This window comes from Topomyia yanbarensis, chromosome 2 (genome assembly GCF_030247195.1).
Source record: "Topomyia yanbarensis strain Yona2022 chromosome 2, ASM3024719v1, whole genome shotgun sequence".
Taxonomy (NCBI): domain Eukaryota; kingdom Metazoa; phylum Arthropoda; class Insecta; order Diptera; family Culicidae; genus Topomyia; species Topomyia yanbarensis.
In genome coordinates, this window is record NC_080671.1 from 73,320,687 (window position 1) to 73,339,961 (window position 19,275).

The 19,275-nt window shown below is 38.3% G+C and overlaps 1 protein-coding gene across 1 annotated transcript in view; it reads right to left on the bottom strand.

The window, feature by feature from the left end:
* The window catches only part of LOC131679526 (uncharacterized), a 45,611-nt gene that overhangs the window by 14,165 nt on the left and 12,171 nt on the right, over nucleotides 1-19,275 (bottom strand). The window contains exon 2 of the mRNA XM_058960266.1: nucleotides 9,015-9,332. Within this exon, the coding sequence (XP_058816249.1) occupies nucleotides 9,015-9,332 (318 nt within the window). The remainder of the gene's footprint in view (nucleotides 1-9,014; nucleotides 9,333-19,275) is intronic.

The following is a 19,275-nucleotide window of genomic DNA, read 5'->3' on the forward strand; positions in this document are numbered from 1 at the left end:
CGCAGCCAGTGTAGCTGAGTTGGAAGTCCGACTGTTTTTTACAGATGGCAGATTTTTGGCATTTTGATGAAAATTTCACAGATTTTTGAAAAAATTGTAATTTTTCACAGTTTTTTCGGAAATTTATCACAGCTTGTTTCCTGATTCTGTTTTCACAGATGGTAAAAAAATATTTTTGACCGAAGCACAGATTTCAGTGTGGAATCCCTGTTCGTTAGCGGTTGCATGCGTAACCTGCATGATAGCAATCTGTGCTTTCGTTGCGCAAAGACGAATACAACGAAAGTTTCTTATTTACGTTCGATCACTTCATTGATTCATGTCCACTTCACGTGATTCATTTCCACTCAGCCTATCCCATTTTGATTCTGCTAATGGGTACATACTACAAAGCCTATTTATGAATGAATACACTGCCACTCGAAAAACCGTTTCAAAAACGCATATAAATCCATATATAAAATTGTTTTCGATTCTTGTATATTTATAGTTTCGGTATATGATTAAGACCACTGCATTCGCTTTTGTTTATACATGAAATGTGATTATATCGTCTAAAATTTAATTTTTCATCGCCGGTTCGGGTTTGTTTGATGTTAATTTTACATGACGTTGAATTTCGTAAATCACGTAATTTTACACCACATATAGCGTTTGCTCTGAATGGCAGCAAGTGTAATTTTATGTCATTACGCGTGTAATGTATATGGTTCATGCAAAATTAAACGGAGCACTGTTATATTTCGTCATTTCGTGAATTACGGTTTGTTAAATTCTACCATGCTTGCAATTACGTCAACGATAAAATTCATATTTTTTGGTGTGAGTGTATTACAAGAAACAAAATTTTAGGTTAATTTTTTAACTCAAATCACAAGCTCCCAATTCCAATTCTAATCCTGGCAACTATCGAATCAATAGAAGCAGTATATACCATAGCAGGAATCAGGAATCAGAAGCGACTGGCTCAAATGGCACGTTCCCCATGTTGATTGGAGATTTGCGACGTGGCGTGATTTATCTTTTCATCATTTCCTGATGGAAAAGATTAGGCAAGTAGTAAGTTTAGGGATAAGGAAAATAACGACGTAGAGAACATACACAATACGGAAGTATTCTTCACTCCCAAGGAAATAAAGATACATCTCGAAGAACGGATATATCAACACCCCGAGAGTATATTGAGATAACAGAACGACAACACCGTCGAAGAGATACCGCGTCATTCAAATTCGGCTTACTTTCTAAACTCCATGACTTTTTTGAAGCCATGGTTCAATTTAAAACCCTTTTTCGCCAGGAATTCTAGAAAACGGTCCTCGATACTGCAAAAATACTACTGTATTTTCCTGTTATCGACTTGGTTCTCTGACCTTACCTGCAAACTGCCAGCGAACCAGGATTATGGAAATCTAGCCTAATCAAAACATCCCTTTGGGATTTCACGGAATGTAAAGGAATACCTAATTCTGGTGAACGCCATATGGTTCGACAATAAAACGGAAGTGCCTTACTATTTTTGTTTCAGCTAGGAACAGCTTTGTTCGTTATCCGGAGAGAACCAAACAATGCCATACCTTAAGCCAAACCCACTGAAACTGGGGATGAATTAGTTAGGAGGGATTGAAAAGAGACATCCGTGAAGATCTTTTAATACACACCTAGAAAAAAATCGTTTAAATTTACGTCTCCTGATCATGACATATACGAGCATCAAAAACGACATCCTTCAGCGGATTCGAAAAGTGACCTTTCTTAAAATTTGCTTGTACTCGATACGTTTTGAAACTCGAACACTCTATACCATGAGCCGAAGGAATGTTCGAAAGAGCATATATGCGATTGTGCTTTTTTCTTTGATTTTTATCAAAATTTTACCCATTTTAAAGGGATTAGAAAGAGCACGCTTCTCGTAACTGTTCACATTCACACCTGATATTGTGGGAAGTGACTCAATTTTCGATTCACAAAAAAATCCGTATAGGTTTGGAAATGATCTGCCAATTCTGAACTACCACTTATTCAAAATTGAAATAATACACAGTAGAATCGCGAGAGGGTGCTACATCTAGGCGTTTAAATGACGATATACGTATGACAACGACGGTTCGAGCTCGTTGAGTACGAGCCGGTTTACCAGTTCATGCGTAATACCGTCAGAGTAGAAAGTAACATCTAACACTTCTTCTCTGTCAGCTCGTGCTAATATTGGACGATTTCCTATATTAAGTATGTGCAGATTTGTACAAAATCAAGTATTCGATTAATTCTGTGCCTGTCAAATTGATATCTGAGAAGTCTCAAATTATGTGGTGAGCATTCGCATCAACACCGATTATGAGGAGACACCCATTTCTGCCACAGCATGATACATATTGACCGTGACAGCACAAATATTGCGAGTTGTGGGGTCGGATATAAGTCATGTGTCAATAGCACTACTCACAAGTTTACATGCATGAGGCATTTCACGTGGATTTGTCATGCCATTTTTGTTGAAAGCTACAAAGACGGGGTTAGGTGGCTTTTCATCATAAAAGTTTTCTTCGTGAAAATACGATTCTTAAACCAAAGCTACGGAAGCTTTTCCTTCCTGCACAAGGCGGGGTAGATTCATAGTGACTGTACATTTATACTGAAGATTAATTTGTTCTACTATAACCATACTCGATCACGGCGCTACACATTTCATCATCAGCACTTGTTGTACAGCTACTAGAAGATACCAAACACGTTGGCTTACAATCGCCTATAGTGAACCCCAAAATGGGTATTAGGGACATGACCATCAATTGAATCCCACGATTTACAATGAAACAAACGTCCACTGTGTCAGAGATTCGTGTAACACAGCAAGGGTGAGATCCACGACACTCAGTTCGCGACTGACATATTTTAGTCCTGCTAGCCATTCAGTCCTCGGCGCGGAGAAACACCTTGACTTGAGGACTCCTGTTTTCAGTCGCCCCCTACAACATGGGAGCAGGATCGATTCTTGGTTGAGATACTTCAACCCGCCGGATACCACACAACCTCTAGGTTGGTTCTGTCTGGAGAAAGATAATAGATTGTTATTAACCTCCTAGTAGACTACAGCCACAGTGGATCAATTTTTTCACTGAAATACTGCGAGGGATTTCAGCCGCCGGATACCACACGGCATTCTTTGGCAGTTACTGACGAGGAGAATCCGAAACATTAAAAACCAAATTTTCAAGTTAAGTATTGTGCTTTTATGCACAAAATTTGGTCAGAAAAAAATTCACATTTGAGGAAAAAAATTGTATGTGTTCGTTTGCTCAGGTAAATAGAATGAAGGTATATGTTCTTCCGAAGTAGGACATACATTGGAAACCCAACCCAATTACAGGCGTTTGCTTCCACCACCATCGTGCGATCTTCAACAGTTCAACCGTTAGGAGGCAACTTGGAGGGACATTATAAAATATACTATCAGAACGCGAGAGGATCACGCACAAAAACTGATGAACGCTGCTTTAGATTTCGATCAAGGTATTCGGTATACCGTAACAATCGCGATCCTAACAGTGCAAGGAAAAAACGTGGTGGTGGTGTGCTCATTGCAGTCTCTGACGCTTGTAACCCGTCAGGTTAACAATTTAGCATTGGGTGAAAATATACCGATTTTTGGGTATACAATCCGTAGCATTATGGTACGTAAACAGTACACTACGTACCATAATGCTCAGTACTTTTCACGAAAAACTTTGTTTATATTTTTGTTCGAGAACGATTTTATTAGTCCAGATAGGTGCAGAACAAATTGTTGTGCAATTGTAAATAAATAATATATGATTCTATGACAGATTTGCGACAAAGCGGTTGGTGTTTGTTATGGTCGAATGTGGAAGGTGGCCATCGTGAAACGACCAGAGGGGGAACAGCTTGACAGCTCCTATACAAATCGTTGAAACCACTTTATTTGGGTCTGTGGGTCTAAAATGGCGGATCAATTTTTATTCAAGAACAATTTCTAAAAAAGCATAAACTTGTTCACAGTGAAAATTTTCTTGTTCATTTTGTTTTACTTTCGATAATTCATTTTTGAAGACTTTTTGGGCGTTTGGTGTTGTTTTCTTATAAAAATGCATCTTTATTCCGATGCATTATTTTTAAATGATTCATGATTTTTTGGAATCATCAGCATACAAACAAGCGGCGCTTATACTAGTTAGTGAGCACCTTTATTTAATCTTAAGATATTAGGTAGTAATATTTGTATTGCAATGTAAAAAACACACACAATGATACTGGACTATTTTGCTCCCTCTCAGATAAAAAATGAACTGTCATCACTTCTGATTTTTGTGGAAACCTTTGCACCGTACATGTCGCAGCACCTATCAGTTAGATGCTATACTGTCAGAAATAAACAGTCGAAGTGAATCCTGCCTTTGTTAAATGCGAAGTGAAAAATGATAATCACAAAACTAAATGTATTTAAAGATTAACGACAAACTTTCGAGAATTGTCATATGCGAAAGATATTTCAAGGGCAATGGGAGAGGGAAAAGTTCATACTAGAAGCGCACTCAAATCAAATCATGCATGTTATATTTTACATTCGGCACAATTCGTAATCCTTAACTTGTTTGTATTTATCTTAAATTATTACGCTGTTTTGAAATGATCATCTTGATTATCTCTTCCGAATGTAAATAAAGAAAACAAGTTCGTAAAAGACGTCACGAAATTATTTTCTCGCATAGAAATTTACAGTATCGCAATTAGTGGACGGCGTTCTATGGTGGCGACATCATTCGAAACACGGTGGTTTCAAGCAACTTAGGCTAAACGTCAAGTACCGGGAGGGTGGGAAACGACAAAAAGTGACGGACCACAGGCACGAACAGACGTTAGAAAGTTATATCTTTTTTTCGGGACTGTTTCCCGTCATCGTAGTTCAGTGAGCGCGTGCGGCGGCAGGTTCAATTCGTCGGTGTATCGCTGTGTGGTCCGGGTATTCAGGGTGGTGGTGGGGTCGCCGAAACGGGAAGCTAGCTGGCTCTCACTCCCCAGGAAAAATAAAAAGCACTCAAGTCACACCAGTGCACAGTGGTTTTTTTCGCCAAAATCGTGCGATATATTAATTACGCCTAAATCGTTATATTTGGATCAATGATGTTTTCGGAAGAAATTGTGACCATTACAAACCCCTTCATATTGTGTTTTTATTTTGATGATCAATCTCCCTAAAAGTGAGATATATATGGCAACTTTCTTGCAAGTGCATATATTAAAATTATGTCTTTGGCAAAGTTGTAGAGCAAGCTTTTGCCAACAACTTTGCAGACGACACAAAGTCTTCATCTTCAATATCTTCAACATTATTGCTGGTTGCTTGCGGAAGAACCCTTTAAAGCAAATTCATTACTCTAAATTTTAAATATCATTCTGACAAGTTCGGTATGTTCTTTAAAAAGGTTTGAATTATCAAAATAGGCAACTTTCTATATTTTGACAACGGCTTATCTCGTGTATTTTCTAAATTATATTGCAATTTTTGAAATATAAAGTGTTTCAAATGGTCTTTGGTTATTAGAGTTGAAAGGGCTGAGTTTACGTCAATAGTGTTTACGGACTACTTGTCTAAAATTACTAGGTCTGTCATTTGCGGCTATGATTCTTGTGATTAATCCTCCTATAAGTGAGATTTTGGTAAAATTTGGTAAAAAAATGAGTTGATGTGTTTGGAAGAGTTGTGAAGATTGCTTTCATGAGTATTTTTTTCTGAATACATGAAGTCGCTGCTTCTAATGCTTAAGAAGTTATAGCTGGTAATATTTGGAAGACACCAAATTTTTTTTTTAAATGTCTTTTTAATTATCATTTCTACGGGTTTCACATATTCTACGAAGTTATTTCAATCGTCAAAATACACAATTTTTATTTACGCATAATTTTTCATATCTCGAGTATTTTCAAAAATATTGGACATTTAAAAAAAAAGCAATAATTTTGTTCAAATCATCCCTAACTCTACTGGAGTCAACGAGAGACAAGTGAACTGTCTTGTGTTTTTCTAATTGCAACTAGAATTGGCGGCATTTTTAATTGCCACTAGAATTGGCTGCCCGTTTTTACCCGTTTAAAAGTTATTATTTTTTAAACTTTTGCAAATTTTCCCAATTACCCAATAATTTTTAAATCGCAAGAGATAGATCTCTTCTAGAAAGATACGTATCTTGACAAGACGAACAACTTTCTGGAACATGCTGAAGCTTTATCTACGATATTTAAGAAGTTATGTTGAAAAAAAGATTTTAGGGGGTCATTCACAAACGATCAATAACTTCGAGTGTACTATGAATAGAGATGTTTAGTCTTCAGTAAAAATGTTTACAAAAACAAGTTTTTTAACATTTCTGAAGACTTTATCTTAAAACTTACTTCAAGGGGAAATAATCACTATAACTATATCATTAAATGAAGGTCTTGGATCGTCATAAATATCCTAGAAGACATCATTACTGCACGCGTTACCGTTTTCGCGTTAATAATTTTTCGCACGTTTTTTGAAAAAATACTATGCAGTGCCGTTTTCACTGTGGAGGATTAGCCGAACGAACCTAGCTCTCCTCCATAGTTAATCGAAAGGAGCACGAAGCAGGGCAGACAAAGGCTCCCCCTGAGGTACATTACTGTGGTGACTACCTGGGCCATTCACGGGAAGTTAGTGGACCTGGCGATTATGCGCCCCGTCGCTAAGGAGGACCGCTGCTGGAGCAGCCGACAAAAATTGTGAGAACTCGGCCGTTGTAGTCCCGTCCGGTCGGACGAAACCATCGCCTTTCTGCCAGCATCAGCAGTACCGGATCCGTAGTGACAACGAACAGCCACAAGGAAGAGTTGAAGAAAATAAACACGGTTTATTTGTTTCTTTCATTTTGTTTGTTAACATACTAAAATCCGAAATTCTGATAGAAGCCCCTAGGGCGCCCTGACAAAAGAATCTGCCGGGCAAACCAAAACCCGAGTAATGGGCAAACCGCTACTCACCCAAGCACAAAAATAGCACTCACTATTTGGTGATTATAACTATTGTTCAATTGTTCGAAGACTGACTTCTGTAGACTTCATAACACGCTACAGGCAATCGACTGGGAGACTTTCTTGAATTGCACGATCGATGTGGATGTTTCCGTAGAAAAACTTGGTGCTGAAACAATTTTTCAGAATACATGTGCCTGCACCCCGTCCACGACCGAAACCAGCATGTTAATTTTTTTTTGTAACATAATTCCTCTGGACACTCGAAAACCAGCATATGCAACTCACGTACATGTTGACAAAAACGTGCTTTTTATGTTTTATTTGAGTATAATACGTCCGTCTTACCCCCAGTTCCTCTATAAGGCAAAGGTCTACGGTTATAATTAGGTTCGATTCAGATGTTTATTTAGTTTATTTAATTATTCCTTCGTCTTTGGCTAATTCTGCCATACAGACTGTTACTTAAAATTATTTAACATGTACAGTAACAATATATAACAACACAGACAATCGAGCAACAAGCAAAGGGAACAATACAGTATTCCAAACAAAATTTAATTACAAATTCAGCGCTGTGGGGGCTCCCAAATGTCAAACTTTTCGTGAAATTGTCGGAAACAGAGTCCTAATGGCCATGTTGATGGAGATAGTGCTATTTTTCTTAGCCTTGCGTCAATTCCTACTTTGAATGAAATGAACGGCATTAATGACTCGTCCTTCCATTCAGGTTCGAGCTTCTTCACAATTGCAGCATTAGTTCCGAGTGATTCTGCGACCAGAGTAGCAATATCTTTCTCACTCTTTGTGTTCTTGATACGCGTAAAGAATAGCCAACAAAGATTTGTAGAATTACTTGATTCCAAAGAACCAGCAACCCTACACCCTTGTTTCAATCGAGTGGACGACATTTGCGGGATTGATTGAGCTAGAGGTGAACTTGTTTCCGCCAAAGAAAAACGAGATCCAGCCATTTCGGTAATTGATTCACGAATTGCAGCGATTTCGTTTTTCATGTTCGACACTTCTTTGATTATATCAGTACTGTATTTGTTTGTCTCAGTATTTACATCGACAGCAACAGTAGCCGCATGAGCAGTGGTAAATGAAGTAGCATCGGTGATCGCCTCGCGTTTATCTCGAAAAGCCTGCATCTTGCGAACGCCGTCCATGATCGTCGTACACGGGGTACACATCCACCAGATATTCTTGTACCTGTTGCAGCAGGTGACCTCTGCAGTAGTCAGCACAGCACATTCTGCATGATAAATATCCTGACAAAATCCATCACAAGAAATGGTTACCCCTCCAGGCATGATAGGCAAGGCACATTCGCAGCAAAATATCTTCAATCCGCACGACTTTCTCTTGTTCAATAAAGCTGGTATGATGAAGAATAACGTTCTTTTGTTTTCGACTGTATAGAAGCGGTAGCACCGAATGATAGAACAAACGATAGAAGTTCGTTTAATCGGGCGAAAAATCGGCTTTTTATCTATAATATCACCAGCGATGTAAAATGTACGATCCGAAAACAGTGCACTATAACTGATAAAAGCGAATGGCAGCAAAATACGATATGGAAATCGATCGCGCGACTATTTTCCACGAAAAAGCGAAAGCAAATCAGCTGACAAACAACCGGTCGGAGGGAATACACACAACTGTTGGTTACGTTGGTTACGAAATACTTGCTAGACAGTATCTCCTTGGTTTCCATAGAGAATAATAAATTGCCGCAATACAATAGGCTTGTTCCAGTATTCACTTCTTCTAAACTCGCATCTATTTAATCCGATTTGCTAACATAGGAAAACAAACAGGAAGCAACGAATACAGGAGCGACATTCTTCCTGTATGCTGAAGAATCAGAATAAATTGACTCGATTGACAGTATCGCTATGTTCCAAGTAATTCCACTATATCCGAATATTTAAACAAACCTAATGATAATAACGCAGCAGAACTGTTGATTCAAAGACAAACCCAAAAGTAGCTCATACCTCTTTGCTTATCCGCATCACCATCGTTGCCTGTTGATTTTTCACTATTTATGTCCGCAGTCTGATCATTGCCAGCACCGATGCTGCTTCCTTCGCTAAGCCCACGAATCGTTCCTAGGATGCTAGCTCTATCCAACCCAAAACCCGTCGTTCCCATCGATCTTCCGTACGATAAAGCGCTGCTTACCACATTAAACAGCGTTAGGAATGGTTGCACCACCGTGTTGTACTGTTGCTGAAACCCGGGACGTTTCTTTTCTCGTTCAAGCCGCTCTGCCGCCTCGTCGTAGTCCTCCAGGCCTTGTTCGTATCTGCACAAAAGAATAGAAAATTGAGAGAGAAAAAAATTAAACCGAAAAGTAAACACATGCCACGGGGTCGGAAAAATATCAACCGATTGTCGTTGTTTTGTGAACACACCAAATAAATAAACAAGCTAAATTCTACCACACTCATTGCCTCTGGTGTCTCGGCGGTCGGAGATGTAGAGCTGAACGTTGGAATTGAAATTCATTTGCAGTGGAAGTGAAATGGAAACAACGAAGGATAAAACGGTATTATCGTGGATCACGAGGCGTACGTACGGATACGATATTTATTTGGGGATGTCAACGGCTATTGTACTGCTTTTGAAGCTTCTACGCAAAACTGCAATTTTTTGTGATACGCGCTAGGTCATAAAAAAGGTTCGTAGCCAACATGGGAGAAAAAAGATAGGGGTGAGTTCTCCTCAATAATCAACTCCGAATGAACTGCAGACCCTTGAGAAATAGTATTTTCACACGTTTGGACACGAAAATAACCCAACCTATTACCCCTAACACCCAATAAAAATTGTTGTTACTCTCATCACTAGAAATCTATTGGTATCTCATGAAAGAACAATAGTTAGTGATGATGAGATCAAAATTATGTTTCGACTTTCAATCTATCGGAAATTTTAAGCAACGTACCATGTGCTTAGCATCCGACGTTTCGGCAGTATGTATGCGTTTTTCAAGGTATCTTACACACTATCGTATTTAACAATATGAGAAAACTCTGCTATATTCCACCTTAGTAGAGAAATATTAGGGTAAAAACTTTTTTCTTCACTAAGCAAAAATTGTTTTATATCACATTCGCGCGTAACGGGCTCAAAACCTATAATTAAATTAGCTATGAGATTTGCGTTTCGATTTCGTCTCATCCGACACAATCCTAGCGACAGAACTAAGCTAGCGCCGGATTAACGTTAACTCTAAAAACTTTTCCTGTGCGGAATCACGCAGGACTATGGGCTAGCTCAGACATACATTGTTTTTCCTTTGTTGGGTACATATTCCAACGCGACCAGTGTTTCGATCTATTGTGGCACAGACACACAAACAGGTTTATTTCTTTTTGGAGCTTGCGTCATACGAGCTGGCTTTGTCCTGTCACTAAGTTAGTGTCAGATTCTCATGAGATGAAGTCGCACCACAACTTCTATAACTAATTTAAAACAGGAGAAACTTTTGTTGTACCGATTGTAATAGTTTGACTTTAGGGCCATTCACCTCTTTCAGGTTAAAAAAAATCTCTAATCGCATATACGGGATTAGGAATTGAACCCAGGTGAGCTGCGTACAAAGCAATCGATTTACTAACTACGGTATGCCCATACTATTCATGAGAAACCAATTAGCGATAACTTAGAGCAAGTGTTTAATTTATATAAATCTAATATATTCTGTTAGTATCCTACATGTGTCTTTGGCGCAATTTATATGGCAAGTTTACACATAATCTAATATCAATGTGAAACAAATTGATTTTGACACATTCTTTCGTGACGTTACAACGATTTGATGAATCTTCATTCGACAAATATGTTATAACTTTATCAAATGAACGCCTACATCAAAACTTATTACAGATTCAGAAAGTAGACGAAATTTCACAGAAGATTCAATCAATATTAATTGAATATACTGGAAGAGGATTGTTTTATGAACGATAATGCAACATGACGTTACAACGCGTCATAAATTAGAACTTTCTTCGTATTGCAATAAAAGTCATATCATCAAATTCTAGTATATTCAGTTTATGTTGATTAAATCTCTCGTAAAATTTTGTCTACTTTCCGAACCTGTAATAAATTTTAATGATTGATAAAGTTATAACATATTTGTCGAATGAAGATTCGTCAAATCGTTGTAAACGTCCCGAATGAATGTATCTTTTAATTTTCTTAAAATTATGTTTATTTATTGCAAGTAATGTAATATACGTTCACAATTTGTGAAAAATTATGTGTCGAATCAATAAAATTATAATAGTGAATATTATCACCATGCCCTTGGTTTCTTGGACTTGTATACCAACTGATATTTTTTAAATGCGGCCACTAGAAATAAAGACAGCTCGGCACCTCTTGACAAAGTAAGAATAGGTCAATCATCATTCTAGAAAAATACCTCTTACAACCACAAAAATCAAACGCATGACCATCCCTGTTTGGAAAAATTCCACTCGACATTTTCGTTCCAATTTCTACAATTAGGCTAACACCTCTGAGATCATTATAACAGACAGAGACAGAAAAATGAGTACTTCTGGTGCCATCAGCAATCAGCCCCCTGTTTGATGGCGACGATGGAAGCGAAAACTCAAATAGAACCGAAATTAAGCTATAATATAATAACAATAAACAAAATCTAATTCTCTGCCGACATTTGTTTTGTTAGAAGTAATGAATGAATGGTTGGTAGCAATTGTTTTTCCTGGTCCAAAATGTGCCATATTAGGTGTGGCTGTATTAGCTTTCGCGTGGGCGGCGATCGCCGTTAGCATCTATATTATTATACCACAAATTAGGACTGTCTGGTAAACGATTGCAGTGTACGAAGTTATTATGTGATGAAGGCAATGGCTCAATGAGCTTGGCGAGAGCGATGCGGTACATTTCAACACGGGATTAATGGGGCCCAACATGGTAGGTACAAAATGGTGCTGGTTTCGGGTAAAAAATATTGCGTGGTAATTGCTTCAACATATGCAGCAGATGTTGTCCTTAATACATATGGCTATATTATATCGGTACAATTTCGAGGTAAGGCCAATTTTAAAACCAAAACATTTGTAGCAATTCAACCAAATTTAAATTATGAAGTGATAAACTGATTAGAAAATCTACTAGAATTACCTTATCAAAAATTGTAGAGCTTTTTCACAACCAGTCGAGTTGCCATTCAATGGTCCTTTTGTAGAACATAAATTACAAAGTAATACGATTAACCCTTTCTTGTCCAACTTTTCTCTAGGACCTATCCAAAGCTAATTCAAGGCGCTTTAAAATTGAATATATAAATAAATACATTCTGATGATTTTTTGGTCATATTCTTATTTTAGATTATTAATTACTAATCTTTGGGTTAAGGATATGTGGAGCATTCATGATGTCAGTGAAAATAAAAACAGAAAGTGACTGAAAACCTTTTTACATTTCTCATAATATGTAATGTAATGTAAAGGTTATGTAATCGGTAAGAATTTTGACTTTTTAGCCGAGGCCCGCAGGGCCGAATATTTTATACCATTCGACTCAGTTCGGCGAGATCGGAAAAAAATCTCTATGTGTGTGTGATTATTTTGTATCCAGCGATTCCGATTGGAAGGTGGCTTCCGGTTCACTAGTGCCCCGACGACCCTATACTGGTGGTTTGCCACGTTCGGTGCTACTCGGCGTAATCCCCGACGATGGAGCTAGCCTACCTCGGCGGAGAGTTCCCCGACGAAAAAATGTCTCCCGCAACCGGTGACGGACGCGTTATACTTCCTTCGATGCAGTCCGGCAAAATGCCGAGGTCAGTCCAGCGATTCCGGGTAGAGGATTGCGTCCGGTTCACTGGTGCCCCGACGATTTAAGCCGGCGATTAGCTACGGACTACTCGGAATAGTCCCCGACGGTGAATCTTTCCTACTCCGACAAAGAATTCCCCGGCAGTGGAAGATCTTCCGAAATCGATACTACCCGGGCAGATGCCGAGGTCGGTCCTGCGATTCTGGGTGGAGGGTGACTTCCAGTTGACAGGCGCCCGGACAACCATTTGCCGGTGCTACTTCCCGATCTCCTCGAACTAGTCCCCGGCGGTGAGCCTAGTCTACTCCGACGGAGAAATTTCCCAACGTTGAAATTTCTCTCGAAATCGTTATTTCGATGCTGGTCGGTTAAGTGCCGAGGTCAGTCCTGCGATTCCGGTGAGTCACTTTGACTTTACGCTTGTCCGGACATGCCGCAGACTCAGATGATTCGCATTTAATGCCAAAAGATCCTGACTCATGCATTGTAGAAGACAAAAAGTTAAGTAGCCGGGAAACTCTAAGCTTGCTCATATGACCCTACTCCACGCTTTTCTAAACTTTCTTACTTCAAATCCTTGCTGTTTCTTGAGTACTATGGCTCTTAATATTGAAAAATATTTCACACCTTATGTGTTTTTTTATACGGATATTCAAAATTATACGGTTTTTTATGCGGATTTTCAAAGTTATGCGGTTTTTATGCGGATTTTCAAAGTTATGCGGTTTTTTTTATGCGGATTTGCAAAGTTATGCGGTTTTTGTGCGGTTTTTTTATGCGGTACTTATCCCCCGCATAAAAAAAAACTTCAGTGTACGGTACAGTATTCCAAGCAGAAATCTTCGCTATTATGTGCGGGGTACAATCGGCCCTTCAACAGAACTTATCCGGCAGTTATAAACTTCTGCTCCGATAGTCAGGCTGCAATCAAGGCCCTTAGCTCGGACATATCAATGTCCAAGTTAGTGATGCAATGCACCCCCAAATCAAAGAACTAAGCATTGTCAACACTATCTACCTTGTTTGGGTGCCCGGATATTCCGGTATTACAGGAAATGAATGAACTGACGAATTGGCAAGTGTAGGTGCAGCGATCAACTTCGTTGGCCCTGAGCCCACCCTGCCAATTTCGACAAGATGGGTAAGAGAATCCGGTTCTTGGTTTCATCCAGGCAACGCAATTATTGGAGAATTCTACAAACATGTCGCCAAACAAATTTCGAAAAATCTACTCAATCCTTAGTGGCCTTAATCGGCCACTGCAAACTCAATTATCGCATGGCAACTATTCAGCGCGCTGAGTCATTTTCATGTGACCTTTGATAATTCGACTACGAAACCTCATATCACAGATAACAGACGTTTAGGCTCGATTCGAAACGCGTGTCAATACCCGCTACTGCAATTTCAAATAAATCAGACGTCTGAAACAAGTTTGGTAAACGTTTGTAGATGGCACAGTGATCGATAGAATGCAGTTGGAGTGTAGCTGTCAAACACGTGTAACAAGCAGTTGCATAGATGGCAATAGTGTAACACGGATTTCCAACGTTTATCAATTTGAAAATTTACAAAGGTTTTTGAAGAAATTTTGTTTTAGCCTAAATTTCTGTTATCTGTGCTCATATCATCTGATATTCAACTGCCCAGCAGTAGCGTAATTGACAACACCATGTTTGGACGACTGAAGCTCAGAGACATACTAGAGTTCCTTATCCAATACGATAAAGAGCTTTAGGCTCTCTCGCAGGAAATTTGAGCTACTTGTGAGTTTAATTTGCATGCTGTTCGTTTTATTTCTGTTAGTTTTCCCATCATTCCAATTCTATTTCCTCGCTCCTCCTTCTCCTTTCCTTCCGTGTCATTTGATTTAATATATTCTGATTTCTGTTTGCTGATAAGGATCAGACTAGCTCTACAACACTATTTGTGTTTCAGTGCAAACCCCTAAGCAATCGTGATGCCCCGATGTACCATACAAACAAGTTTCGAGCGTAGTATACTTCGACGTTTATTATTACAGAAGTTATTCAGACAGTGCGAATGTCACCGCGTCCACAAATCGCTTGCCAGATCTTGCGAAAACTTTGCATTCAGGTTTGATGTCGTTTGCACCTTCTGCATAAAATTAAACTGACATTTCGAATGTTCTCACGACATCCTGAATCCAGACGCTTTAATTTGCAATGACATATTATACCTATATTAAGAACATATTCAAAAGATTTATAGTTTTCATTGTCTTTGTTTCGGGGTAGTTTCCACTAATAATCCTTCAAAGTTTCACTTCTCATTTTTCACTGATTATTTGGTAAGTCGACTGAAGTCATAGTATATTCTGCATTACATTATTTCAGTCCCTTCCGAAAACAAAGTCCTGCCTACGAAGTTCAGGAAAATCCGACGAAAGTCCTAATAAATTTAACTAAAATCTGAGAATTTATAGGAAACTAAAGGTACTCCATAGAAATATGTGGATAAGCACTACTGCGGAGGGGCGGACCTACCGTAGTTGAAAAATCGATTGTTTTGTACGCAGCTGATGTCGTTTAATTTCATATACCGTACATAGAGTTTGGAAACGTTTTCCTTGGAAAGCAGGGAAAAAACGCAAAAGTGACATAACTGGAATGCTGCACTTCGGCCTATTAATTCAAATCTAATGATAATCAACGGAATCATATTCGAATAGGAAATTTTCAAATTTTTCTTTTTGATAATTATGGTGGATCTAAAACAGCATTTGATGTTGGTTTTGATGGGTAATTCACTGGATTCGAAGATCATTGGATACTGTAGATTTCTGTTATCTACGTTCAGGTTCATTTGAGGCTCGTGAATGCAATTCTAACGTAATTCGTGTAGGTCATAATTTTACCAGGTTCGTGCAACACATAGAGTGAAGAACGCCCGATAAACTTTGCACATAGCTATGAAACTTGCGCACAATATGTTGCTCGTTCGAAATCCAAGCAACGAATGGTATAAAAACAACACGCGAGACTTCTATATACTACCTTCCATAACATGTCGATCGCGTGTGCAAAATTTATCTTCGCACAGCAGCGTGAAGGGCGCTCGATAATCTTTACAAACAGCTGGGAATTGTATGCATACTAGGGATGCCACAGTGCCAGATTTATCTGGCACAGCCAGATAATTTACAGTTTCCAAGAAAGATAAGCCTCTCATTCTGCCACATTTTTAAATTATAGGAGTTGTTACACATATATTTTGGAAATTTGGGTAATACTTTCTCAAATTTAACAAAACCGATTGATGCACGTTCTATGAAGATTAAAATGTTTGTCAAATTTCTGTAACTCTGAGGTCGTTGTCAAGTGACATATTTGACATTTTTAGAACAGCTACATTTCCTTTGAAAAATAACCCGGGCGCATACCCATCCATGTGTTGCTCTTTAAAAATCCAAGCAATGAATGGTAGAAAAAGCACATGCGGGACCTATATTAATAGGCTCGTTAGCTTCCATTGGGTTTCTTAGTTGCTTTTTTTGACTGCTCTGCCTGAAATAGGCAGGAAAATTTCGTTTTTCCACATCGCTTTTGCTTTATTTTTAGAAGCCGTGTATACTTAGAATTTTAATGCAAAATTGATTTCCGACAGATTAGAGCATACATTGCCATACAACCATACAACGAGATGTACTTCCGTCCAGTGCAATGCAAGTTACTCACATTCAAAAACTCTAGTATTTCTTCCAAAATTTCTAAAAAGGGCCCCTATATTGAAATATATCCATTATAGACTTCATTAAGAATTTAAGAAATACCGCAAACTTCTGAAAAATCCTGCAAACCATAACGAACTGCATGAAAATGGTTTTTTACTCGGTATTTTTAACTATTCTGAATATAATTTCTTGTCCCAATAAGACAGGTTATTAATAATTTGCATATTAATTCAGCGATAAATGTATTATTATTTTCGTATAACTTCATTAAATAAAAAGTAATATCTTGAAATTTAGCCTTGTGATTCGGTGATACATAAGATTCGATAAAACGTACACAAAACGAAGCGCGGGTGTACCGCACTATTGAGTAAACCAGTAAATCAAAATCTCGTTTTGGAGCGTTTATTGCAAATTATCTTGGTTTGGAAAAAAAAATTTAAAAAAATGAGAACAATGGATGACTTTCTGAACTGCGAAAGTTAGTTTCAACCTGCCCCAATTTGTACTTAAACGCCACTCTCACGCACTATCGAAAAATTTAATCATTCATGGGGTAATTTGCAAAATAACCACAAATAGAAAAAAGTGTGAAAAATACCATAAGCACTCAAAACCACAATATCACCCGCCAAACAAAATGAAATGCGATGTAAACACTTTAGAGAATGTATTTTACCATACAACGAGAGACATCGCATAACCATACATGTAACACAAAAGAAGAGGGTTCCGCCAACTTACCACCGATTAACCCATTCGTTACATTCTCTTCAAATTCCGTACAACTATGAAATAAATGATAAATTTCAAAAGCACAAATTTCCAAACGAGAGTTTTCTCAAGCTACCTCCCGGTTGATCAAAAAGTACTGCAAACACATCCAAAATCATCCGTATCAAATGGATCCTAAACGCATAATAACCAAGTTCCTTGAAATATTTGCTAAATGAGAAAGTCAAAAATCATCCTACCTCAAATAGAAATTCTGTTTGCGAAATTCAACGTGTTTCAGCTACCATTCCAAAGCTTCCACCGTATTGGTTTTACTCTGACTGGGTAGGTACATATCATTTATTCTTGAATAGCACCGGAGTCAGTTTCCGTCGGCAAATCCATATTTTCCACGTCTCATCTTTGCACATGCATTGCAAAGCTATATCCGCTAGCGTTATTGACTTGACTGGAACGCGTGCACTTGTTGAAGTGATTAAAAGAGGAAGGAAATATGAGTGAAAAATATCACACCTCATGCCCCCCAGGCGTTCCAGCAAGTAAATCATAGACGATGCTCGTTGCTGTTTCCGTTTCCTTTCGTTGATTGGTCCTCTGTCGAACGTTGGGGTGGCTCTACTATTTTCGGACTTGGGTATAGCTCAAGCGAAAACTATGATGCTGGGATTGAATGGAAATGTGCCACCGCGAGCAATTTTCATGGTTCGGACAGTCTGAAAGAACCACGCTAGTGATTGACAACCCTCTTGGAAATGGATGCTGTAAGCTGCTAGTCAATTTCGCCCCTTGCTAGAAGATAGAAGGATTCGCAGCTTGAAAATGACGGATGCTATTGATAGAAGGGATTTGTGCGAACTACATATTGCTATCATTACTTATGAAGTGCAGCCATGAAAGAACATTCGTTGTGTGCTTGGGCTTGAACAGAAAAGACTAATAGAGTTGATATTGAAAATGTTTCCGATTGCATTCGACTTTTCCATGGGTTTTTCGGATTCAATTTAAGACTAGCTTGCTATTGAAGAGCTGGGTTCTCTGACAGCAAAGAGAGTACCATTTTCCACTTTCAAAGTGCTATCGATATTTCATTCCAAACTTATTGTAATAGTGCTGATATCACTAGATTCGCTTTATGGCATTTTATCCGTACGATTATATAGTTTGATATATCATCAAGATCTAGTGTGTTTGTTCTATAATGCCGACAATGTGGAGATGAATTATTATATTTCATCGTAAATCGCAAAAGACATCAATTCTTAGATATTATTAGGTTTTATAGGTTTTATAAGTGAGATTTGGGGGGGGGCGGGTAAATCGATTGCTTAGAACGCAGCTCACTTGGCTCCGGCTCACAACACCCATTCAGAGTTAGATATATTATTATCCCAAAAAAAATTACCCTAAACTAACAACCTCCTCTATCACCAAAGCAAATAGAAATGTTCCAGATTTCATTCAATTTCATTAATTTTTTGTTTTGAATTTTTGTCTTTATACAAGCTTACGAGAACCCAACTCCGAATCTAAGACATTGTCACGTCCGATATTCATAGATAATCTTCTTTTCTCACAATGAAGTATAGTTGTATAGTCCACGACCCAACTTGGGTCGATTTTAAATATACTTGGTACACAACAACGCGTTCATCCCTATATCGAATTCATATAACACGGTCCATGAACCGCAAGTACTCCCACATTTAACTAATTCAGGCGAGACAAATTGTACCTGTCACGATCATGACCACCGAATCGTGACTACACTCAATAATGCGGTTACATAAACAATGAAATTGGTAACGAATTATTTAGCTTCTGCATAATGTGATCCACCTTCAGCGGGGCGCTTCTGGTTTATTTATTATTGCCATAGTTTGCTCATGGCTTACTAGAATTGATTGAAGAAAGGTGCACTGTCACCAAACAATATTTCGATTTTACCTTGATTATACTATCAAACATTTACATTCATCATTGAGGATCAGACAGAATATTGGAAAAT